Source organism: Clinocottus analis, unplaced genomic scaffold, assembly GCF_023055335.1.
Source record: "Clinocottus analis isolate CAN_PGR_092001 unplaced genomic scaffold, fCliAna1.0.p SCAF_37, whole genome shotgun sequence".
Classification (NCBI taxonomy): Eukaryota; Metazoa; Chordata; class Actinopteri; order Perciformes; family Cottidae; genus Clinocottus; species Clinocottus analis.
In genome coordinates this window covers 423305-448868 of record NW_027176120.1, presented here as the reverse complement: position 1 = coordinate 448868, position 25564 = coordinate 423305, and the positions used below count along the sequence as shown (strand labels likewise).

At 50.7% G+C, this 25564-nt stretch overlaps 1 protein-coding gene across 8 annotated transcripts in view; it reads right to left on the bottom strand.

Annotated features, from left to right (window-relative positions):
* sh3pxd2aa (SH3 and PX domains 2Aa) overlaps nt 1–25564 on the bottom strand; it is a 71042-nt gene that overhangs the window by 32107 nt on the left and 13371 nt on the right. For 7 of the 8 annotated variants that reach the window (XM_068596455.1, XM_068596460.1, XM_068596462.1 and 4 more), the window contains exons 3-6: nt 16156–16231; nt 14207–14283; nt 11430–11521; nt 1012–1037 (exon numbers count right to left, since the gene is read on the bottom strand). In XM_068596455.1, coding sequence (XP_068452556.1) covers nt 1012–1037; nt 11430–11521; nt 14207–14283; nt 16156–16231 — 271 coding nt within the window. Of the gene's footprint in view, nt 1–1011; nt 1133–11429; nt 11522–14206; nt 14284–16155; nt 16232–25564 lie in introns of those variants that run through there. The other variant, XM_068596463.1, reaches the window with a different exon arrangement.

Sequence of the window (25564 nt, the reverse complement as noted above, 5' to 3'; positions counted from 1 at the left end):
CAGCACCAAGGGAACAAATGACAGTAAAATATAAAATAATATTCCATTATCCCAACCGCTGGTCCTGTTCAGGGTCGCTGGAGCATCGCAGCTGACACTGGGCGAAGGACGGGGCAGATATAATATACTATTATATTATAACAGAACATAATATTACACAACATAATATACACACTACAAACAAGACTCGATCACATAACTCCCATGAACGCCACAAACTGTCATATCTGCAGCTCGTGATCTTTAGAGGTTTTACTTCAAACAGCGCTGTGTTAGCTGGTTTTATGAATAAGGTAAACAATATATATATATATATATATATATATATATATATATATATATATATATATATATGAACTAGTTTTGCATCGCCACACCAAGGCTCTTCTCTCCACTACAGAAGCATCAAGACGAGGTCTTTAAGGGACGACAACCACGAGCTAACTGCTGCTTACACCTCGTCAATACCTCAGAAGAGGAGCTGCTGATGTTTGCAGCTTCCAAGCTGCAAACATCAGCAGCTCACATGTGCTTTTGTGAAGCAGCTATGCCGAAGAGCTAATGCCCACCGCGGGGGGGCGTTCAATAGACAGGCGTGCGGCTCGGCGGCACGGGTTCGGATGTGTCGGTACCCTGCATTAAGAGCACTGAACATGGCGCTTGGGTCGGGGCCACGTGGAGTAATGAAACGCCTCCACGCCGCGGTGACATTGTGGGGTTGACCATTGCTGCCTTTAAAGAGTATTTACACACTGAGATACGATGGAGGAGTCGCTCTGCACGTGTCCCACAAAGAGCTCCGCCCTCGACGGGCTCTCTGGACCGGACCCGAAAACACGGCCGGCGGCGAGTCGGGCGCGCTGCAGCGAGGACGAGTGAACGCTGACATCACACGACAGGAGGCATACGTCATCACATCACACACCCTCACGTCTGCAGCTTCGGTTCACAGCAACAAGTGGAGAGAGGAAACTACAGAGAAAGAAATGTTTCAGAAAGCAGGCGACTTACCCGACTTGCGCTTGGAGCCATAGTCCCTGAAGGAGAAGCAACACAGGAGGGACATAGTTAGTGACTCTGCTGCACCGCCGCACACACAACAACAACACACGCATGCAAGCGGCTTCAGCTCGCTGACAAACGCTCGTGTTTGAGGGGGAGAGAGGGAGGGAGTGAAGGATGGAGAGAGAGAGAGAGAGAGAGAGAGAGAGAGAGAGAGAGAGGGAGGGGGGGGGACGCTGCCTGTACTTCCAGCAACACAAATTAGTCATGTGACTCCAAAGCGGCACCACCATCCTCTTCCTACACTCCTCCTCCTCTTCCTCCCTCCTCCTCCTCCTCTTCCTCCTCCTCCTCCTCCTCCTCATCCTCCTCCCCTCAGCCTGTCAGAAAACAGGATGACCCTTCCCCACATTTGGAGGAATCAGGGTGGGGGTCTCAGTTTAAGATGCCTTACTAAATGGGTGCTAATGGGATTAAGCCACAAGGCTCAGCTGCAGACCAGGCGGGGTGGGGGGTGTGTGTGTGTGTGTGTGTGTGTGTGTGTGTGTGTGTGTGTGTGTCTGTGTCTGTGTGTGTGTGGAGGGAGGGGGCCGAGGGAGGGAGGGGGAAGGGGGGACGTCACAGAGCTGTGTGTGAGGCCGAGCGGGTCGGACTCCGCCCTCGTCAGCGGCATGAAAATTAAGTTAACAAAAAAAAAAAGATAGCAAAGAAGACCGCCAGCGCTATTTATAGAAAGGCAGTGTGTGTGTGTGTGTGCGTGTGTGTGTGTGTGTGTGTGTGTGTGTGTGTGTGTGTGTGTGTGGGGCCAGCAGGTGAGTGGTGTGTGTGTGTTCTCGTGTGGATGCCGAGTCGGTGGAAAATGTGTTGTGGATCGTGGATGTTCCTCTCTGCCCCCCCCCCCCCCCTCCCTTCTCTCTCGTCCTCCCCTGTGATCTGACCCCCCCCTCCCTGAAGAATAAGGCCTTTGTACCGACATCTCCGCCGCCGCATCCAGAATATGCTTCATTGTGACCAAACTGGGTCGGGGGGAGAGCGGGACTGGTCCCGTCTCCTCGTCCCGGCTCTGGGAGGGGGGGAGGGGGGGGTTGATGCATGAGTGTCAGTGACCGCATGCAGCAATGCAGCAATGCAGCAGGCCGCGGTCCTCTGCTCGCTGGAGGGGGAATGTCTGACTTCTCCAGGGACTGTGAATGTTTCCAGGAGCTCATGGCCTCCTCTCTCCTGCCGCCTCGACCAAACACGCTGTCCAGCTTAGTGTGAGTTAGTGCCCTTTGTTTTTCTCTGTGTCACAAAAACACACTTTTTTAAGACGTTGGAAGTCTCAGTGGATTCCTCAGCTGGAGCCTCGCCCTCACAGGAAAACCTCCTTCAGTCTTTCGGTTCACTACACAACATGACATACCAAGTGTTCCAGTCCCACCTGGACAGGGAAACATGGATCCAGGTCACCTGGAACAAGCTCACGCTGCAGCCTGACGATGCAACAGGTGGAGGGCGGGACCTGGAAATGTCCGGGAGCTCTGATTGGTGGAGGACAGCAGCAGCACGACCGGCCTGAAGTCTGCACTACTTCAAGGGACCAAACGTCTTCTGGCCGGGTTGATTGTTCTTGATCAGCTGTTTGTTCTCTCTGACACCGAGCGACTGCTGATAGGATCGATGGTTCTGTTGTTACATCGAGCGGCTCAAAGGTTGGCCCGCGCCGTCGCTCGGGGGCGGCCGGCGAGCGCTGAGCATCGGCCCGCTGACACGGGTCGACGCGCGCCAGCAACCGGCAACTAATTGCAGAGGCAACTCAAGAGCACCGGGATCGCCTGTGCAAAGAGAGATCTCCTAGCGTGTTAGCTTAGCCGCGAACAGCCAACATTGCATTGGGACATGCCAGTGGGACGAGCGGCTGGCTATATTTGGCTTTGTTTTTTAGAGGTATGGTTTTGGAGGCATCTGCAAAGCATTAGGACACAGGAGGGAGGGGGGATGGGGGGAAGATGGAGGAGGGGGGGGGGGGGGTGTAGAGCAAAGGTGGGAGGATAAGGAGGAGGAGGAGGAGGAGGAGGAGGAGAAGGAGGAGGAGGAGAAGGAGGAGGAGGAGGAGGACTCTATCCAGGGGCCGGAGTCCCTGGAGGCTGAAATCAATCTTTGCCTCCGTGGGGCCGAGCAACCAGCTCCTTTTTCCTTCGACTCCTTGAGGAGCGGAGGAGGGGAGGAAGCAAGGAGGGGAGGAAGCAAGGCGTGAAAGGTGACATGAGGAAAACATCCTCCAGCGGTGGAGAACAGGGTGTTTACTCGCGGCGGCGTGGAATCTGAAGGACCTTTCTGTTGTTGCAGCGAGTAGAGAAGAGACCTCACAGCCTTTAAGTGATAATATGACGTCGAGGACGATGTGATTGTCGATGCTTCTAGATGCATCAACATTTTTATTTATATCATTGATTTTTTTCTCACTGTGTTTATCTGCAATGTTTTTTAAAACGCTGCATATTTGTTATGATTCATGATATTTGCTTCCACTAGTAACAAATGGAAGAGATGAGTCAACTGGAGACAATGTAATGGCGCCAACAAGCTGATCCTATTCATGAATAATAATCTCTTCAACCAAATCCCTCGTCAGACAACAGCAACATGAGGTGAAACTACTCCACATGTTATTCACACAGTCACAAGGTCAGCGTTTCTTTCCTCGGTGGCTCCAGGAGGCGAGTTTGGGTTTGTGTCGTTGTGTCTTGGTGAACGACGGAGGAGAGGAGCAGGCACTCGGCAAAAGAAGAAGTGAAACGCTTCCATACGTTAGCTTGAAGCCAGCGGCCGCTGCTGCAGCTCAGCTGTCCTCACCAGAACTCTGCTGTTTAGTTTAGAGAGTAAACAAAACACACGTGTGCTGCGTTCAGGGGCGGCGGTAAAAAACGGCGTTGATGACGTTGAGACTTGAGTTTGAAATTTGATGTTTTCTGCATCGAGTCATAATTACTCAAGAGAGAATCCATCGTTCCTCAGTGTGAAGTATACACGATCTCCATGTTAGTGTGTGTGTGTGTGTGTCTGTGTGTGTGTGTGTGTGTGTGTGTGTGTGTGTGTAGCACCCAGGAGGAGTGACTCCAATGGCTCTTGCATACTAAAACTGCTTCATCAGCTAAAACCGGCTTCAGAGGTAGGAAAATGGCGTCTAGTGTTATTACTACTATTACATTTCTTTGTGGACATTAATAGACTACATTATCTTTGTGAACGCAAAGTGTAGTTTTAATTTGTACAAGAAGAAGACGAAGGCTTCATGAAGCGTGAGCTATGAGCGGCTGTCGGATAAGAAGCTCATCAATGTGTTCAGACAAACGGCTGCAAGGTAATGACTCTCAATGGCCCCCTGCCGGGCGGCTGTACACCAGTAAACACACACTCCAGAGATTAGTCTCCCTCCCTCCCTCTCTCTCTCCCTCCCTCTCTCCCTCCCTCCCTCCTCTCTCCCTCCCTCTCTCCTCCCTCCTTGAGCCTCGTGGCCATGAGACTCGAGCTCACTGTGAGCATTAGCGCTCCAGATGAGGGTTGAAGGAATCAATTAACCTCAACACACGCCTGCACACACAGTCAACACACACACACACACAGTCAACACACACACACACACAGTCAACACACACACACAGAGTCAACACACACAGTCAACACACACACAGAGTCAACACACACATTGTGCACACAAAGACTCATTCGGATTGCAGATATACAAAAGCACGTGCACAATGACACTGCGTCACTACACTTTTATTCTGTATTTAATTGTATTTGTCAAAACAGCCTCAATGACTAAATGTTCATCTTTAATCTCTCATGTTTCTGATAACTGGAACGTTCCAGGCTGAACATGTGCCGTCCTCTTTTCTTTTCTCCATGCCTCCACTGCATGGTTAACGTGTCATTGCAATGAATTGTGGGTAATTCCCTTGGGCAAGGTCTTCAGAGTTGCGTACTGGCGGAAACTTTTCATAAAGAGCTCAAAATGTCATTCCAGCCCTCTGAGATTCAACAGGAGCAGAGCTGAACCTGACAGACGAAAACATGTTCACACCGTGGAGACGTCATGTTCTTAAAGATTAAAGTCAGAGCGTTCACCTGTCGCTGCCTCAGTGTGAAAACGAGAGGAAAAGCAACTCAATAGCAACCTCAAGTTTGCTAACATTAGCTAGCATTAGCCATCGTAGCCCAGTGTTTCATCTGTCAGAGCAAAATTATTCCTTTTCCTTTGAAAGAAGGTGCATTAAAATACAGACTTCCTGTCAGCATCGGCGATGGAGCACGTCTGCCCAATCATCATCACCCACCTACTAATGAGCCCCAAAAACACCCAAATCTGTCTCCCCCACCTGTCACCAGGGACGACCCTGCTACTTAGGGCCAAAATCTGGCCAATCATGCGAGTTTGTGGCTTAACTGGGTCATAATCTGATAATCTTGCAGCATCTCTCTCCTCGAGGCACGCGCCAAGGTCGAGGCCCATATTGTTATTCACGGGGAGGGCTGCGAGGGCCGCGATGAATGATGAGAACATCAGCCCTGTCTCAACGCACGGCGGCCGGTGGGGGGGCGCAGTGGACAATATTTTCATCATGGCTGAAATGCAGCGTGCGCATATTAATGGAGGCGTTTGTCCCCGCGATGGGCTGCAGAGGACAGATAATGCCGTCCAGCTGATAGTCACATGATCGCTGCAGCGGGGCACAGACAGATGAAACAGATCACGGCCCACATCCCGGCTAACTGACCCGATAGAGCGCTAGATGGAGGGTAAGAGTGTTCAGCAAGAGGGAGAGGGAGGCAACACGTCTCACACAAAGGGGAAGGGGAGCGTCCAGAGAAATTCACTCCAGTGAAAATAGATCTGAAACAGGAAGCGAGGAGGAGGGGGGGTAAGAAAAGACACTGGACACATTGATAGAGGAAGGGAAGCCGGAGGGAGGACGGATCAGTGGAGGCCGAGCGGCTGAGGCCGTTTGTGTTGTGAAGCACGCCACCATGTGGGGAGGAGCTGGAGCGCAGACGCAGAGCAGAGGCCTTCCTCCTTCCTCCTTCCTCCTCCCTCCTTCCTCCTCCCTCCTTCCTCCTCCCTCCTTCCTCCTCCTGTCAGTCAGGTTGACGCAAAGGCAGAGCGGGCACACCTCTCCGCTTGAGATGCTCCAAACAGACGGATATAAGATGTGCAGGAGCTCACGCCAGCAGAGCGTCAGGACGCACGCCGCTGATCAACCTTCTGTTTTCACATCAATCTCCTGACTCAAATGAGTCCCAACCGGTCGCCTCTGCAGTGGAGAAGTAGAAACACAGATATGGAATGATTTCTCCTCGACTGCTTATTTGAATCATTTCAAGAGACATGCAGATGTAGACGACTCTGTGTTTCTAAAGAACGCTAACTTCAGAAAAAAAGCATTATTCTTTATCTATAATCAACTCGTGACCTGAAAGCAGCGGTCAGGAGCCACTGACCTGCAGAGGAAAACCCAGGACTGTTCAAATGTGTGCTCTCTAGTTCCTGCAGTGTTACGGTAACGTCTGTCCTCTCTCATCCAGCATCCTGCGGTTTTGTCGTTACACACACAACAAGACCAGAGATCCAGCGGAAGTCCATTCAGAGCGCGTTCAACACCAAGGAGACGGAGCAGCCCATTGCACCAGAGTGACATCAGTCTGGCTTCTTGGCCACGCCGCGGTCCTCGACCCCACAGGCTGAGCTCTGACTCATGGGATCGATTCCCGTGCAGCATTGTGAGGCATGTGAGGCTCCTTTTCTTACTCATCAGATCCCAGTCAGACGGAGGAGGAGAGCTGGTGTCAGAGCGTGACTCATGGACGCAAAGGAGCATCAGCCTGGAAAAACCTGAACGCTCAACGTCAACACCTTGTATTTATTCTTCTGGAGCTCATCAGAGGACATGGCGGCGCCCCGTGTGGCCTTGTGCGAACAACCCCCCCCCCCCCTCGTCTTCAAGTGATGAAGAGGACACATTTCATCACTGTCCTGGCTCTGCATTCATCACACCATGTACAGTCCGGCCCTCCCACTGTCGCCCTCCTGAACAACACCCTGTGAGTTAGTGTGTGTGTGTGTGTGTGTGTGTGTGTGTGGAGAGAGCGAGCAGCCGTGAGTCAGACAGCGGCGGTTCAGGGTGAATGAGTGCATCCACATGGCGGCGAGGGAAGCAGACGGGAGGTGCACTGAAACAACCTGACGGCAGCTCGACCCGGCGGGACCGGTTCAGTCCCCGATGGAGACTCGACCCCGTTTGGCTGCGGACGCAATACATTTCTGGAACGTGCAATTGTGCCGAGTTCACGCACACACGTGACACACGAGAGCCGCTCGCCCTCGGCTGACCGCTCCTCTCTCTCTCTCCGGCACTCTGGAAGCGTTGAACCCTCCCTGCGCTGGCTCCAGCGAGTGCTATTGATCCTAATAGTTATGGGAGTGCAGCTGATCCATTAGGGCTGAGTGAGCCGGTCCGCTGTCTCCACCAGCAGACGGAGTGAGATGGACAGATGACTGGGAGGAGGGGGGGAGGGGATGAGTAAAGAAAGAGGAAGGCTAAAGCACAGGAGGCAGTTGAGGAGGAGAGGAAGTGAGGAAGAGTATTTATATGCCGCCTTTCAAGAGCAGCGCGGCTTCACAGGCAACAGACATGAAAGAGTTAAAAACATTCAAATAAAACACATGAAGCGTTTCAGAGGTAAGGATGAACAGTGTGGCGTCCACAGATCTGCCTCCGGTCCAAAAAGGAGACAGAAAGGTTGAAGAGACACAACCTCAAAGCCACAAACAACAAACACGCTGAGCGACTGCAGAGGGACGTTTCACTGAGTTCAGCACCTGCTCTGACTCACCTGCACCGCTCTGTCTCTCTCTGAGTCAGGAGGGTGAGGAGGAGGGTGAGGGTGAGGATGAGGGTGAGGATGAGGATGAGGATGAAGGTGAGGATGAGGATGAAGGTGAGGATGAGGATGAGGATGAGGGTGAGGGTGAGGATGAGGGTGAGGATGAGGATGAGGATGAAGGTGAGGATGAGGATGAGGGTGAGGGTGAAGGTGAGGATGAGGGTGAGGGTGAGGGTGAAGGTGAGGATGAGGGTGAGGGTGAGGGTGAGGATGAGGATGAGGGTGAGGGTGAGGATGAGGATGAAGGTGAGGATGAGGATGAGGGTGAGGGTGAGGGTGAGGATGAGGATGAGGGTGAGGATGAGGGTGAGGATGAGGGTGAGGGTGAGGGTGCTGTAACTTATATTAGTTTAGTTAACAATGTGTTTCACTGTGTGGGCCATGTGGAGCTCGTCCTGGCTGCATGGTTTGTCGCTGCTGTAGTGAGACAATCACACACAGCCTTTAAATCCTATGTTGTACTAGATGTGGGTACTAAAAGGTGTGGTGTGTTGCTTTGATGCTACTGGTTTATTTCGGGTGTGCAGTCCCGCTCATGAGTGTCTGAGCATCTGGACTCTGACGGGGGTCCACGCCTCGGTTGGGACGCTCTGCATCAACGTCTCGCAAATAAGAAGCGAGCGTTCATTTGTCTACAAGGAGCTGAGAGGACACACACACTCAAACACACACACACACACCCGATGGGTTCATATTAGCCTTCAGCTTCCTGTTTCCCTCCTCTGCACCACTTAGGGCACGCATGTACTTTCACATTAAAGAAAAGCCACACACTACTAACACACACACCACTAACACACACACCACTAACACACACACCACTAACACACACACACTCAGTCCTGAACACATTCCCCGATGGTTCATTTTCATTTAGCAGATGCATTATGGGTAGGGGAAGCAAGTCGTCTGGATCGTGACGTCTCATTAACTGAGAGCTCTTTCTCTTTGTGTTTCTAATGGAGAGGATTATGCTAAAGACAAACAGTGTTGGGAAAGTTCACTTTCTACATGAACTAGTTCAGTTCATAGTTCAACATTTTGAACTAAGTTCACAGCTTCAACAAATGAACTGGTTCAGTTATTTTGTTCAATATGTTGCAGCTGTAATTTAAATCTCTGGCTGCAGTACCGCTCTTGGCCTCTACACAACTCGGCGCTGTCACACTCTCCAGGCATCGAGCTGAAACGTTCAGACGCAACACTGATGACAAAAACGTTAAAAACAACAGAATGTTTTATGTTTATGTTTCTGCAGACGATGTTCAACCAGCTGATTCAGGGTCCAGCTGAGCTCGGCCTGCAGAGTCTTGTTCTCAACTACATTTAACTTCCCTGTTATTTGCTTTTGCAAAAAACTTTTTTTCAAAATTCCCAAAATTCCCGTGGAAACTTTCCGGAAATTTAACGGAAAATGTCCGCCCCTTTTGGAACCCCAGACCCAAGTTTCATCTCCTGTGTGAACACATGTTTCATCCAAGTGACGGAGAAAAGACTCAAACTCGTCCCTGTTTGTCGTGCCACAGATGGTGCGGAGAGTGCAGCGTGTACACACACACACACACACACACACACACACACACACACACACACACACACAAGGAGATGAATGGCATTCCTTTATGCATCAACACACGGAGGGGAGGAGGAGGAGCAGGAGGAGGAGGAGGAGGAGGAGGAAGAGAAGGAGGAGGAGCAGGAGGAGCAGGAGGAGGAGGATGAGGAGGAGCAGGAGGAGCAGGAGGAGGAGGAGGGAGGTGTAAGTCACAGGAGGGCAGGGAGACGAGATGGAGAGCCGTGATGTCGGCGAGGAGACGAGAGCTGTTTCTCAAAGAGCGATCGCGTCGGCGTTCATAACCTTGAGTCTCTGCATCAATTCATACTTGAATTTATGAGGCCGGGTTAGAGCGAAAGAATAGGAGAGAGACAGAGAGAGAGAGAGAGAGAGAGAGAGAGAGAGAGGACGGTAGAGAGAGATAGCTTTATTACACAGTGCTGAAAAAACAGCAGCAGGCCGAGGTCACTAAATCCTGCTGCCGCTCATCCAACGGAGAGAAAGACGAGGACCAAACTCTAAACCACAGACCGTCGGCAGAGGAGGAAACACGGAGAGAAGGAATTCAAATGCAAGAAAAGAGAAAGAAGGCGTCCTGAGCTGCAGCTGCGGCGCTGCAACCAGGAGCAAATTGAATATTGCGATACTGGCATGTGAGGTTTGGAGAGAAGAGTGTGTTCTCTAATTAAAAATCACCCAAAGGGGCTATCTCCTGCTATGAGACAAGCCAGTCTCCGCCTCTCACTCTCGCATCCATCACCCCCCCCACCCCCCCCGAAAACACCACCACCCCCAAACCCGCCTCGTTGAAGGTTTTAACAAACTCGGAGAGAAAGAGCTGATTTGGGAATAGACAGATAGAAAAGTGTGGAACAGAGAGAGAGAATGAGCTGTACAAGCATACTGTATTCTGGGGGGGGGGGGGGGGATGTTAGCATCTGAGCTATTGCATGTAGCATCATTAATCATGGTGTTAGCATCTGAGCTGTTGCATGTAGCATCATCAATCATGGTGTTAGCATCTGAGCTATCTGCATGTAGCATCATCAATCATGGTGTTAGCGTGCCGCTCCTGTTGTGTGTCTGTGCAGACTCATGCAGGTCACGACAGGAAGTCAGCCGCCATCATTACTGTGATGTCATCTCACACGTCGACCTGGTAGTTGTGTAGCTGCGTGCTAACACACCAGGTCCATGTTGTCGTGTACAAACCTGCTCCATGCAGACGAACCCTTTCTGCACACGACAACTCAGAAGCGTATTATGGGATGTGTTGCCTGGACGCAAGACGTTACACAAGCCAGCTAATTCACAAAGTTTCAACTGTAAATGATATATTTTATTGTTCTTTATTTCATTATTTATCTTTTACTTTACTGAATGTTTAATATTATTATTGCTGTGACACTTTTTTGAATTTTGTACTCTTTTTTTGTATCTCTTTGTTCTATATTGTTTATTTATTGTTTGCTTTTTACTACATGTGATGGTTTTACTTGGTATTTATTAACATGGATCTGCGTTACTGTGGTTACACAGATGTAGTTCACGCTGCTGCAGGACTGTGAAGGTCGAACGCCAACAAATATGGAGCTGAATATTTCAGGCGATAAAAACATGTTGTGAATGTTTGAAACGCTCACGTCTATCTTAGTTTCTATAAAAGTTGACTTTGAACCAATTGAAAAAAGCCGATAATAATTTCAGCGTCGCCGGATCTTTATCTCCGACTGAGACGACGTCTTGTAAAAGTGTAAAGTCTTACTTTGACCACTTTGACCACTACGCTCCACATCCGTCCTGCAATGAAAGCAGCAACATTCTGATTTGTTCCTCTCCTAAAAGGTGGACGTCAAAACCAATTCCAGATCAATATTTTGGGGTGAGTGAAGCGCAGCAGTAATGATGGCGTCTCTGTGTGTTCTCATGTTCTCAGAGCGTGACTCACTCCACGGGGGGGCTGACGTCCTCGGCCTTGGTCTCAAAGAAGCGCAGCACGTCCTCGCTCTGAGAGATCTGAGGGGGGAGTCGCACCAGCGCCTACGAAGAAGAGAGAGAGAGAGAGAGAGAGAGAGAGAGAGAGAGAGAGAGAGAGAGAGAGGGAGAGAGAGAGAGAGAGAGACAAGCTGGTTAGTCCTGTTGTTGTTTTCTTTACACTAAACTAAACACGGAGGAGCAGCGTTCAGCTGTTCTGCTCCACATGTCTGGATCAAGGTCTGCAGAGACCATCAGAGACCTCCAGAGACCTCCAGAGACCTTCAGAGACCTCCAGAGACCCTCAGAGACCTCCAGAGACCTTCAGAGACCCTCAGAGACCTCCAGAAACCCTCAGAGACCCTCAGAGACCTTCAGCTCCTTTACATCCATACTTTTCTGTTTGTTGCCTTTAATTGAAGCAGACTCACTGCTGCATTTTATTTGTTAAACTGCAACTTTTAGTCATTTTATTTTGCTTTTTGACTGTTTTATGTTTCCTTAACTGTTTTTAACTCTGCATTATGTCTTGATGCTTTTCATGACTTTATGTAAAGCACGTTGAATCGCCTCGTCTTTTTTACAAATAAACTTGCCTTACACTATGTGTGGTCTTCCTTTCCTGGAAAGGACCTGTAGAGCTCTTCTCTCGTCTTCTGACCACTCAAAGCGTGTAAACTCTCCATGACATCATTCACCCTCTCACTCACTCATCACTCACTGCCATGCAAGAGGCCACCTGTCCATCAGGACGGACAATCAAACACCGTAGGAGCGACTTGGGGTTAAGAACCCATCTTCCAGGTCTGAGCTCTACCTGTGAGTCGCCGCAGCCCCTCGAGTGCCCACGCATCAGGAATGCATCTCTTCTAAAGCGCCGTTAAAGAGCCGGACGCAGGCTTGCTGTTGGAAAGGAAGAGCTCCAGCCAAAGGTAACCAACCATATCTCCTCTGTGTGTTCACTGTCAAAGCCTCAACGCACTCAAAGAGAGGCTCATACGTCTGACCATCTATATTTAATGGTCTGGAGGGGGGCCACATGTTCAGCTCATTTACAGCCGCCTGCATATTTCATCCGTGGGATCGGCTCCACGCGGAGGAGCCTCTGGGCCTCACGGCACCCTGCACACCCTCCGAGAACTCTGGGTAATCACGCGTCCTCTCCGCCGTTTGCCTCGTAAACAGGATGCGAGGAGGTGAACAGCACGGCGGCTCTGGCCGGAAGAAGCGTCTGTGAACGTTGGGGCGCTCCGGGTTGTTTGGCTAATGAGGACGCCTCTTCGCCTCAGCCGAGCGAAGGATGAGGGTCGTTTTCCTGACGGGGGAATCTTTTGTTTTTTTAAACTCCTTTCGGCAGCGTTTACCGAGTGGATGCTGAGGCTAACCTTTCCTCACGCGGCGCAACCACACGCTCATTGTGTGCATGGACACGGTCACAAAGGAGAGGTTACGCTGCCTCTCCCTGCTGCTAGTGTGTGTGTGTGTGTGTGTGTGTGTGTGTGTGTGTGTGTGTGTGTGTGTGTGTGTGTGTGTGTGTGTGTGTGTGTGTGTGTGGGAGGGCAGGGCAGGGGGGAAAGGATCTGGATCTGGCAGAAATATGAAATAAAAAGAGTCTAATGAGCGAGGGAACAGGAAGTGAGAAGGCGAGCCTCCCTCCAGCTGAGGAACGAAGCGAGCTGTCTTCCCTTTCAAGGTTTCTTTATCTCTTCCGGGACAGAGACGCTCATTTGCTGGAGAACTTCTTTCCTGATTGGACCAAATGAGTAAAAAGCTTGTTAGTGAGTTTGACTTTGGCCCTGGTTACACTTGTCTTATTAAAAGATGTGACCTCTGTGGTCAAAGAGAAGCTCGGCTGGGTGGTGTGTCCTCTCTTAGCGCTCCAGTGCGACCGGCCTGATGGAGGAGGAAGCCATGGGATATATTTCTTGGTTAAAGGAGCGGCGGTAAAATAGTATTTCATATAAAAGCTTCACAATAAAAGTCCCTCGTTATTTCTGCTGCTTGCTCGTCCTCATTGCAGAATTAGTAGACTCGTTTTATTGAAGAATAGCCGCTAACCAAAGCTACGCTAACTCAACTGTTTCTACAAATCCTTCACAATAAATGTCCCCTGTTATTATGATATTTAAAAGCTTTTATTTTGGAGCAGCTAAATCATCCCCTCTTCTCTTTGTTCCCCTCTAGAGAGGAACTCCCACGTGGGAGGAAGACGATGGAGACCTACGTCTGACACATTGTCCACATGAGGTCCACATGAGGTCCACATGAGGTCCACATGAGGTCCACACCTCTCTGAGATGTGAGCCGGACCAGTTCGCCGCGTGGTCGGGCTGATTGGATCCCCGATGCGTGCAGACTTGTCAGTTCCATTGAAAAAGACAAGTGGAACCACAGCTTGTGAAATAATGGGAGTGTGTCTCATGTCGTGCAGCGTCTCAGAAGTTTGGTGACAACTAGGTCGCCCTTCTTCTCTGGAAACGAGCCAACCCTTCCACTGGAGAAGGAAACGATCGCGTCTCTCCCACCGAGTCGAGTGTCAGAGCTCATTACAGACTCTTGAGATCGCTCAGAATAGCTCAGAAACGCAGCTCTTGCCTGGGAGGAAACTTTTCCACGGCCGCTGCTGAGGCTGAGCTCTCATGTGGACCATGTTTCAAGTGTGTGAAATGACCTTTGACCCTGAGGGAGAGGGGAGGTGCTCCTCAGAGTCGTGCGAGGAACTGGAGGATGTTAACGGTGAGGTCTCTTTACCCTGCAGTAGTCGTCGATGAAACGCAGCCGCTTCATGGCCACGTCTCGCACATGACTCCTCCGGAACAGGATTTTTCCTGGAAGGGGAGGAGAAGGAGAAAAAACAAAACATTAAGAAAGTACATCAGCATGAGGGAGGAGGTGAGGGGGAACAGAGGAGCAGTGTGATGTGACAGATATGACACGGTGGTGATGCGGCTGACCGCCTCCTGTAATACCGCCGCCGACCAGGAGGTGTCAGTAATGAACGCCGGAGCCTTCAGGGCCACAGCAGGCTCCCTGAGGACTTCTGCCTGAGACATGGCTTTCAGAGGGACACCAGGCTGTGTGTGTTTAAATATATATATACACACATGCATACACACACATGGAACAAGGCCCGCGCTCCTCCCTCCAGCCCCCTCCGGTCGCAGCGGGTGGAGGTGTTGTGGTTCTCGTACCGTCGGATCATTTAGATGAGCTATTTTAAGGAGCTCTACTTATGCAAAGTGATGAATATTATTTTTAACCAGCAGCTGACCCTATAGGCGAGTACAAGCCCGTGACGCCAAAACACGCCACATATTTCTGAAAGTGGGAAGTTTTGAGAAATAAAAGTGCCTCAGCAGAAGCTTTTCAGTGTGGCATGAAGAGACGTCACCGTTTGCTTTTGTGTGTTTTATCTGTCGACACGATGCCAGCGGAAAGTATTTCCATTTTTTGGAAAAGATTGTGTTTTTTACTCCACGACATGTGGATATACCTTAATGGAAAATACCCAAACAAGTAATCAACAAATAAATGATTATTGTACTTAAAGTTATGTTTGTACTTTTTCTAGTTTCAATAAAGTTTTGAGTGCTTGATTTTTACTGGCAGCACCACTGCTGGTGACTGGGAGCTGTGGTTTAATTGGCAGGACAGCCGTCTAACAGATGGGTTCAGGCTGCAACTGCTGTTTGTTTTCATTGTCTGGAGCTGAACCCATGACATACTGGAGAGGGGAAAAAAACTGTTTTGGGCTGAATAAAATAATCTATAATTGTCATTTGAACCATGTGGTCACAGAATGAAGAAGACTGAGAGTCTGAACAGGTGTTCAGGCAGCCGTTGCAGGTGCGATAGAACTAAGACCAGCACGGTGGTTCAATACCCAGCTGACACCAAACGAGCCAAACCAGGTTGTTTTGAGGGGGTTTCTAAAGTGTGCATGGCAACAATTTGAATCAATTTGCGCCCCCTTTATGTGTGAGAGAGAGAGAGAGAGAGAGAGAGAGAGAGAGAGCGAGCGAGCGAGAGAGACTTGATGCTGGGGCCATGTTTTTGGCCACGAGGCTGAAACGCAGCGTTTACTCAAATAAACTGCACTAAACAAACAGACAGGAGCATGTCACTCCCAGATGAATCCAAATCTGCATGGCAAAACATAGGGGAGCACACACACACGCACACACACACACACACACACACACACACACACACAGCTGCAGTGTGATTAGCAGAATCCCTGTCGGCCCCTCTGCCCGCACACTGAACCGTCACGAACACCGCCATCGATCACCGCCGCGCTGCAGGTCGCCATGAGCCTGAATGTCAGCCGACGACTTCCAGCGGGAGAGACGAGCGTGTGGGGCATGAGTCAGATCAATACGAGGACACACACACACACACCGTGTATCAAGCCAATCAAGTGATTAAATGTGTCCATAATCGGTTCCTAAAACAAAATAAAACAAATTAAAATCACACAGACATGCCACCATGCCAACACGGCCGAGATCTGAAAGTCACAGCGAGCGCCTCGTCAGCAGTTACACACACACACACACACACACACACACACACACACACACACACACACACACAGAGGCATCAGTAACCAGCTCATATTGACCCCCCCACAGTGCCAGCCATACATTATTAATGCGGGAGCCTGTTCAGATAACTGCAGCTCTGGAGCAGGCTATTACCTGGGAGAAATGGGATGATCCTCTTCTTTGGGTCTTTCTGCCCTCCCTCAATTGGGAACTTGTCAAGTATCTGCATCTGGAGAAACAAGAGGGGAGAGTTTTAACCTGGTGTGTTGTTAATGAGTGAGTCAGTGTGGAGCGCTGGAGCCAGCAGCTAATTAGCTCACAGAGCTAGCATCGCTCCCTCCAGCACTCCAGCCTGCGCCTGACGGCACCTCATGAGTAAATGTTTAGCTGCAGCGAGTAGCTAGCAGCTGAGCAAACAGGCAAACTGTTGTTGGTCACACACTCGTTTTAGCATTTTACTTGTATGTTTCTCTTTGCGTCGAACAAACAGCGCGTGGATAAGAGAGCTTCAGAGATAAGATAAGCTCGCTGGCTCCCAGCTCGGCTGCTTCAACACTTTGCTGAACTATTCTGCCACTTTACAAACGTAGATATTACAAATGAGTCGTTGGAGGTTTGGCGGTATGTGCTGAACGTCAACAGCTAGCGTAGCTGCAGGGACTGCACGCGCCCTCCAACCCTGAACTCAAGCTAACCAGTGGCAGCAAGCTAGCATATCCCGCTCGTACTCTGACCAACGACACGTCATGTAGAAGTGACGGAGCTTGACTTGGATTATTCACTGTAACGACGTCGCTAAATGACAAAACAAACGTTTTAAAGTAAACTTGTTCCTGCCAACACAGCTCTTTTAAAAACCAGGCTAACATTAGCTATGTAGTTTGACTGTTAGTGAGCTAATGTGTTACGCTAGCTAGCACATGAGCTTCATACTCAACATGAAAATTACTCAGAGAGAAAACAATAGTCTCATGCTGCGTTCACACCAAAAGTGAATTAGCAGAAAATTTGCTTTTTCGCAACTATTCGCGTCTGTGATTTGACTTTGCAGGTAATCTACTCACGCGAATAAATTCACAACGCTTTTGGTGTGGACACAGCATCAGTGTTTCTTCAATTTGATCATCTGTTATTTCAGGTTAATTATATGACATAAAATAATCTCTCATCGCCGCCCCTTCGCATGCCGCCATCCTCAAACGCACAGCGCCACGAATGTGGAGAGAGTGAGACGCTGGAGGAGTGAGGCCGACAGAGAGGATGAGGGGAAGATGGAGAGAGAGAGACACAGGGAGAAGGTAGAGAGAGAGAGAGAGAGAGAGAGAGAGAGAGAGAGAGAGAGAGAGAGAGACAGAGGTCAGGGGGTGTAGACGAGTGTGTCAGCCCTCTTGTGTTTGTCTCCCCCTTCAGATGAATCATTCACGAGAGGGATTAGAGAGTAAAAGCAGGGAGATGCAGAGGCCAGCAGACGAGCTACTGTACAGCAATGCAGCAAACTGAGTCCCACGTGGGGGAAGAGACCAGACGGCATCCAGTCTGATGGCTGTGAAAGACCCCTGAGGACGAGCTTCAAGACATGCAGCATGGGGACATCTCTACACACACACACACACACACACACACACACACACACACAAACAAATCTGTCCCCAGATCCACTTCCTCCTGTCCATCTGCATGCTATTGAACTCCTGACTTCTTTTATCCCCCGCTTTTATCCCCGTCTCTATATGCTGTATATCTATACCATCACCATATCCATACCATAACGGCTGCTCCCAGCTGTTTGGACCCCCGCCCGCACACACACACACACACACACACACACACACACACACACACACACACACACACACACACATCCCGCTGAATTTATAAAAGACCCAGAGGGACGGACGGATGATGGACCAACAACCAAACACTCATCCGATTCAGAAAAGCTGAATCTGCAGCACAGATTTCAACCGTTTTTTTCTCGGCAAAAGTGGACGATGAGGTGGAACGCCAAAAGGCTGAGTGGTTGTGAAGTTATACATATATATATATATATATATATATATATATATATATATATATATATATATATACATCTATATATATATATATATATATATATATATATATATATACACGCACACACACCCACACACACACACACACACACACGTGTGTTTGTGTTTATGTCTCTGATCCGCGTCACCCTGTACCTGAGGACCATCCTTCTTCACCTGAGGACCATCCCATCACCTGAGGACCATCCCCTTCACCTGAGGACCATCACCCTGTACCTGAGGACCATCCCCTTCACCTGAGGACCATCCCATCACCTGATGACCATCCTCTTCACCTGAGGACCATCCCCTTCACTTGAGGACCATCCCCTTCACTTGAGGACCATCCTCTTCACCTGAGGACCATCCTCCTTCACCTGACGCTGCTAACAGAGTCCTGAAGACACTTTAGCATGCACGCCGCACATGAAGCTTGGAACAAGACAAAACGCACAATCCAGGTTGTGATATTCCACGCAGGATGTGGAGAGAGAAAGAAAAGAACCTCATAATAAATAAATAAATAAACTCTCATGCCAAACCATGGCTCCACTTCCCAGACTTCACTGTCTCCTTGGTAACCGGCACAGAGTGAGTGTGAAGGAGAGTTGTGAAGCGACGTGATTGGATGATGCTGCAGAGCTCTGGACCACTGCTGTACACGTTGGGAGTCAGGTAAAAAAGAGAGAGGAAAGAAGAGGTTCTTCTCTTCTTGTCAGAGTGAGTACAGATGACGTAACGTTGACTCTGGTACTGTACAGCTGCTCAGCAGCCTGCAGGGCATCAGGCTTCAGAAAGAGAGGTTTTGCTTTCTAACAGCTGATTAAGATCTTACACTGGATTGCTCTGGATGAGAGCCTGAGCTTAAAACATTAAATAAGGGAGATGCCAATCAATAAAAGGGGAAGACGAGTCACACTCTCTTTGTGTTCATAACTCGTCCCGCATCGACCTCTTTTTCCAGAGCAGCAGTTCACAATCAAAGAGATTCACGTTGATATGAGGCCCAAAAGCAGCGTTTGAGGAGCACTGTGTTTGGTCAACCTGAGCGATTTCCTCACACACTGCTTGAAGGGAGCGATGTGAAGTGGGCGGCAGTGGGCAGAATCCTCCATGGAGGTTTGTTTCCTTCTGTTCCAGTCCACAGAAACACGGAGAAGAAACGACAACATGGCCAGGAAGGGCTGGACTAACAGCTCCTGCTTCACACCAGGCCCCATGTGCTAAGAATAGAGCCTCCGAATAAGGAACTGTGAGAGTCAGTTGGCATGAACTTGTACAGTGTGTGTGTGGGGGGGGGGGGGTACAGTTATCGTGCAGATTGATGCCTCACTTCCTGTTGGCGGCCATGTGACTGGGGGGTTTACCCCGGGCTTCACGGTAGTAGAACGGAGCGAAGTGGAAATAAACAGGCGTGCATTCAGCGCTCTGCAGCGACTCATGACTGAACACGGCGAGGCAGACATGTGATCTTCACACCATTTCCATGGCGACGTGGCAATAGCGAGGAGGAAGGCCACAGACGCAGGCTTCTTCCTCCTCTTCTTCCTCTTCTCCCTCCTCTTCGCTGCTCTGCTGGAGCCTGCAGGCGAACACGCCGCATGTCTCCGAGATGCTAACGTGTCTCCTCCCCCGACCTCTGACCTCTGACCCTCCGCTGACTTCTTCAGGAAAGCCCAGGAAGGAAAGTGTAGCTTGCATCTTGTTACTTTCCTCCAGGACAGCGGGACGGAAACTAGTGAAGCACATGAATCAAGTCTCAACACGCAGCAGAGCGTTCCCTTTCAGAGAGGCAGATGGGGGGGGGGGGGGGGGTGCACAATCACTCACAGTTGTGCCTCTAAATATAAAGCGGCACGCTGGCTCCAGATCCGGACAAATCGTTGTCCGTGTTGGGAAGGAATGTGATATCTTGCATGCTTCTGCACGCTCTGCTCCCGGAGACGTCGACACCGTCGGCAGTCGAGGCCCGTGTGGCGGCGTGTTCTGGCCCTTTCAATGGGGGCAACAGGTGCTGTGTGGCCTCACGCCTGTCAACGGCGGCTGCAGAGCCGGCTGTGGCCCCTGGAACAAGGCTCCGAGGGCGGGGCTTTGTCTGGGAAACACCCCTCATGGAACCAGGTCCCGTTTTCCTCCTGGGACTGCAACAGCAGGTGGTTTCTGTAAAGAAGTGATGTGACTCAGACGGTTTGTGTTACTGAGCTCCTGTCAACAGCGTCGTGACGGAGGAGGGGTTTGAACCAATGGAAGGACGAGGAGGTGGATGCATGGAACAAACAACCAGGGGTTACGTTAGCGACGTTAGCGACGTTAGCGACGTTAGCGACGTTAGCGACGTGTCACCATATGTATGTTGCATGGATTACGCGTTGCTTAGTTTACATAGTTGTTGGGCCGGGCTACCCCGTGCAGAAGAAAGTGTCCCACAAGGCGTCAGCATGCAGCGAGTAAGAAACAGGTGAAAGACTCGGCAGCCAGTCGGCTGCCGAGTGGTTTGTGTCCACACGGCTGGAGGAGAACCTCTGCAGAGTGTTGCATCCGCCTGAAGTTCAGACAACTGGACGCTTCACTGTCCCGCGCGGACATTAAAAATACATTCATCAAGGAGATGAAACGGCGTTCGCTGTGAGAGAAGCTTGAACGACGGAACAGGTCCAGTTGGGAAACGAGAGGAGAAAGAAAAGCTCACATCCTGTCACTGACAGGCGTCAGGACACATGTGACTGCTCAGACTGAGCTCGTGATGGAAAGCAGAGAGGACGAGCAACAAGGGAGGTTTGTAACGTGACCACGAGAGGGCCGAGAGCAGAAAAGAAACACTCACAAACTCACACAATTCAAATCTTGCTTTAGTCGGACTATGCTCTCTTTTGGGCCAACTGCTGTTATCTTAATATACATGGCAGTAAATAAATCAAATCATTGGCCAAAAGCATGTCATATCCGACACCATAGGTGGCGCTGTTTTCATTACATGTAGTGGTGATACAGCCGTCTCCGCTTGACCTCTTCACTCTTCATCATGGAGAGAACCCCGCTAGCTTCGGTGGTTGTCGTGGAGCTAGCGGGGAGCTAACAGGGAGCTAGCAGCAGCGCTAGCTGGCTACAGCAGGGAGCTCACGGAGAGCAAACAGGGAACTAGCAGCAGCGCTAGCTGGCTACAGCAGGGAGCTAGCGGTGAGCAAACAGGGAACTAGCAGCAGCGCTAGCTGGAGGATGATCATGCGCAAAGAGGCATAGTCCAGGGGAGGAAGGGGGGAACGAGGGTTTTAATGAGTCCAAAAAAGAAAAAGCACAAACTGCCGTCTCTGGCTACAACATGTGTGTTGTCCGTGCCAATTCAGTTAATGATAACTGAAACTGAATTAATGATGAATTGACTGCTGCAGTTCGGGGCTCCGCTACTTTTGAGGCGCACATTTTACAATCTCGTCATATTCATAATGTGTAAACAATGTCTTAATGTTGTTGTCGTGTTCTTTACTCGCACAGAAGGAACCGACAGGGTTCCCCTCCAGAGGCCGGCTCTCTAACTCTACATGATACCGGGCTCTGTTTGATGTCTTATGTAATCCCACTGAGGTGGAGAGGCCCCAGAGGTGGTGGTGGTGGTGCTGTAGGGAGGGGGGGGGGGGCTGGATCATCATGTGATAGAAACACTGCCAACCAGTAATGCAACACACACGCATGCATACACCCGCGCACAAGTAAACAGAAACCTCTGCAGCTCCAGGAAGCCGATGCGCTTGACCCTGGGAACATGCAGGTCATGGTGGACTGAGGCTGGAGTGGGGGGGGGGGGGGTTTGTTGGATTGAGATATGAAAGACGGCGGACGTGAGGAGAGGGATGTGTTGGTGAGGAGGCAGCAGAACGAGAGACTCTCTCTCTGGTTTCCCTCTGACGTGGAGGCAGCAGAGCCTCGTCCTGCACGCCCCGTCCCGTCTGCTGTTTACCCGCTCGCTGTTCATTAACCTGCAGGGGGGGGGCTCCACCGATACTGTAGATAAGCAGAGCTCAGCCTGTTGATGGTGCGAATTTGTCTCTGCATGTGTGGAATGTTACACGGGAGGGAGCGCGCACACCGGCTGGTAAACAGGAAGTAGACGTTCAGATGCACGGCGTCTGCCTTCTGGACCTCACTGAGGGCCCAGCAGCACAATGTGGCGATGAGGTGGTCAAACCTAAGTGGGACTCACATGCATGGGACCCCCTGTGGAGTAGTACTAGCTGCCCCCCCCCCCCCCACACACACACACACACACCTCTCTCAATGACAATGAAATAAAAAGTGTGTGTGATTCATCAAACGGTGAACAAAGGCAGCGGAGGCTCAGCTGGAGATGTGATGACGTAAGAGGAGACCTTGAGCGGCCTCTCTGCTCAAGGCACTGAGCGGTGGAGAGAAAGAGAGAGAGAGAGAGAGAGAGAGAGAGAGAGAGAGAGACAACGAGGCAGAGACGGATGGAGACGGACGTCGGTCAGAAACCACGAGTGTCTCCAGATAACAGGCCGCAGAGTGAACCCAGGAAACTAGCAGGGATGCTTTTAATATGCTGCATGTGATCAAATATGGGACCCATCCTCAGTCAGAGAGGAGGGCAGCACAGGCAGCACATGAACACATGAACCTGACATGAACATGAACCCGTAAAAGCTCTGCAAAAGTCCAAACGCTCCTGACGGCCTTTCCTCACCACTTTTCCACGAGCTCTGTGGAAAACTTCACCTCACTGAACTACGCAGGTCTGACGCCACCGAGGAGAAGCACAACTACCACATGACCCCGTGACATCACGCTGGCAGGCGGAGAACAGGATTCTCTGCTTCACACCCGAGTGAAGCCTGAAGAAGAGAAAGCGGAGCTCCTTCCTTCCTGCTGCTGTCACACTGAACAATCAACACTTCACTGGTGTGCACCATCCAGATTCAATATCAATATTTCCCTTGTGCAGTAATGTCATCATCATAGCTTCTTTGTTTTATTCAGAATGAGTTTGCATTCACTGTGATTTGATTTATTGTTGTTGTCTGTTTTTTAGTTATTTGTTACATGTTGGAGTAAATAACTCCATATAAAATGTACCGTGATGGTCGTCTCTGTCTGTTCATATTCATAAGATGAATCAGTGTATGACTGCATGAGTTGAAGGAGGTTTTCATAGATGCCCGATGGGGCGTCACCTTAAACCTTAAACCAGTAGTGCTCAAATGGTACTTAAGATTTTTTTTTTTTAAATTTTAAATTAGCAAAAATTCTAAAGTCCTTAATAAATATTCAATAATATAAGCGTAAGTGCTTGAACTGAATTGTATATATTCTTAAGTCAGACCCGGATGGCACAGCGCTGTGTATTACATTATTGTTTCAACCAAAAATGCTTATCCTTGGTTTGGGGGTTCATCACTGGACAAAGGTTGAAAACCACGGCCTGCAATGTTGCTGCTGCAAGGAATTGTGTTAAAAAATAAAAAACTCTACACAACCCCTCTAACTAGCTCTCAGGTGAAGTAGCCTGCAGCGTTGTTTGCTAGTTTTCAAAATCCCCTCATTCTCTACAACTATTCTCAAAGGTTTCCTTCAGACACTATCTGGTCTTTTGGTCCCTCCTCCACCCTGCTGCAGCTTCCTGCCTCCTCCATCCCGCTGCAGCTTCCTGCCTCCTCCATCCCGCTGCAGCTTCCTGCCTCCTCCATCCCGCTGCAGCTTCCTGCCTCCTCCATCCCGCTGCAGCTTCCTGCCTCCTCCATCCCGCAGCTTCCTGCCTCCTCCATCCCGCTGCAGCTTCCTGCCTCCTCCATCCCGCTGCAGCTTCCTGCCTCCTCCATCCCGCTGCAGCTTCCTGCCTCCTCCATCCCGCTGCAGCTTCCTGCCTCCTCCATCCCGCTGCAGCTTCCTGCCTCCTCCATCCCGCTGCAGCTTCCTGCCTCCTCCATCCCGCTGCAGCTTCCTGCCTCCTCCATCCTGCAGCTTCCTGCCTCCTCCATCCTGCTGCAGCTTCCTGCCTCCTCCATCCTGCTGCAGCTTCCTGCCTCCTCCATCCTGCTGCAGCTTCCTGCCTCCTCCATCCTGCTGCAGCTTCCTGCCTCCTCCATCCTGCTGCAGCTTCCTGCATCCTCCATCCCGCTGCAGCTTCCTGCCTCCTCCATCCTGCAGCTTCCTGCCTCCTCCATCCCGCTGCAGCTTCCTGCCTCCTCCATCCTGCTGCAGCTTCCTGCCTCCTCCATCCTGCTGCAGCTTCCTGCCTCCTCCATCCCGCTGCAGCTTCCTGCCTCCTCCATCCTGCTGCAGCTTCCTGCATCCTCCATCCCGCTGCAGCTTCCTGCCTCCTCCATCCCGCTGCAGCTTCCTGCCTCCTCCATCCCGCTGCAGCTTCCTGCCTCCTCCATCCTGCTGCAGCTTCCTGCCTCCTCCATCCTGCTGCAGCTTCCTGCCTCCTCCATCCCGCTGCAGCTTCCTGCCTCCTTCATCCCGCTGCAGCTTCCTGCGTCCTTCATCCCGCTGCAGCTTCCTGCCTCCTCCATCCTGCTGCAGCTTCCTGCGTCCTTCATCCCGCTGCAGCTTCCTGCGTCCTCCATCCCGCTGCAGCTTCCTGCCTCCTTCATCCCGCTGCAGCTTCCTGCCTCCTCCATCCTGCTGCAGCTTCCTGCCTCCTCCATCCCGCTGCAGCTTCCTGCCTCCTTCATCCCGCTGCAGCTTCCTGCCTCCTTCATCCCGCTGCAGCTTCCTGCCTCCTCCATCCCGCTGCAGTTTCCTGCGTCCTCCATCCTGCTGCAGCTTCCTGCCTCCTCCATCCTGCTGCAGCTTCCTGCGTCCTCCTGTCCGTCTCCCAGACCGCCTAAACGTGTCTGCTCGGAGTCACACGGCTGACTTTCTGGAAGCCCAGGGAATTGTCCCACAAACGGCTGAACTGTGCTCATTCCTTCTAAATTTAGCCCGCTCTCCTGATCCCTTTGGCGTGGGAAACTCTGCATACTTTACACCCCCTCTGCTCCCAATCCAGCAAAGACCAGGGCCGTCCGCTCAAATGCCCGATTGTAACTCACCAGAACGCTCCTGTGTGTTTGGCGTGGAGGTGTCCTGCCTCCCCTCTGGAGGGCTTCAAGTCTGCGTTACTGCTCTTCTCTCTCTGGCACACATGAATAAAATACAACAGTCCTTTCTCCTGAACCTGAAACAATGAGCTCCCTCATTCAGTGGAGTAACAGCTTGTCCAGAGAACACAGAACACCTTAAGGACAAAGAGGCGGAGCTAAAGGTCTGGCTATTCAGCTAATTCATCCTCAAGGATGGCATACCGACGATGCCTTGTGGTCTAGACATGTGTTTCCATCAAACGGCCCGCTTGGAGGTTAGAGATTCCCAATGCAGTGACCTTCCCTTGGCGCTCCATAACCTCAGCTTCTGTATAATTTTCGGAGCTGAATATAAGAAGCCGCGTGCCGACAGCGTGCCGCTGGCATCCATCAAGCTATTTATGAAAGGGCGGAACATCGACCTCCAGACCGACT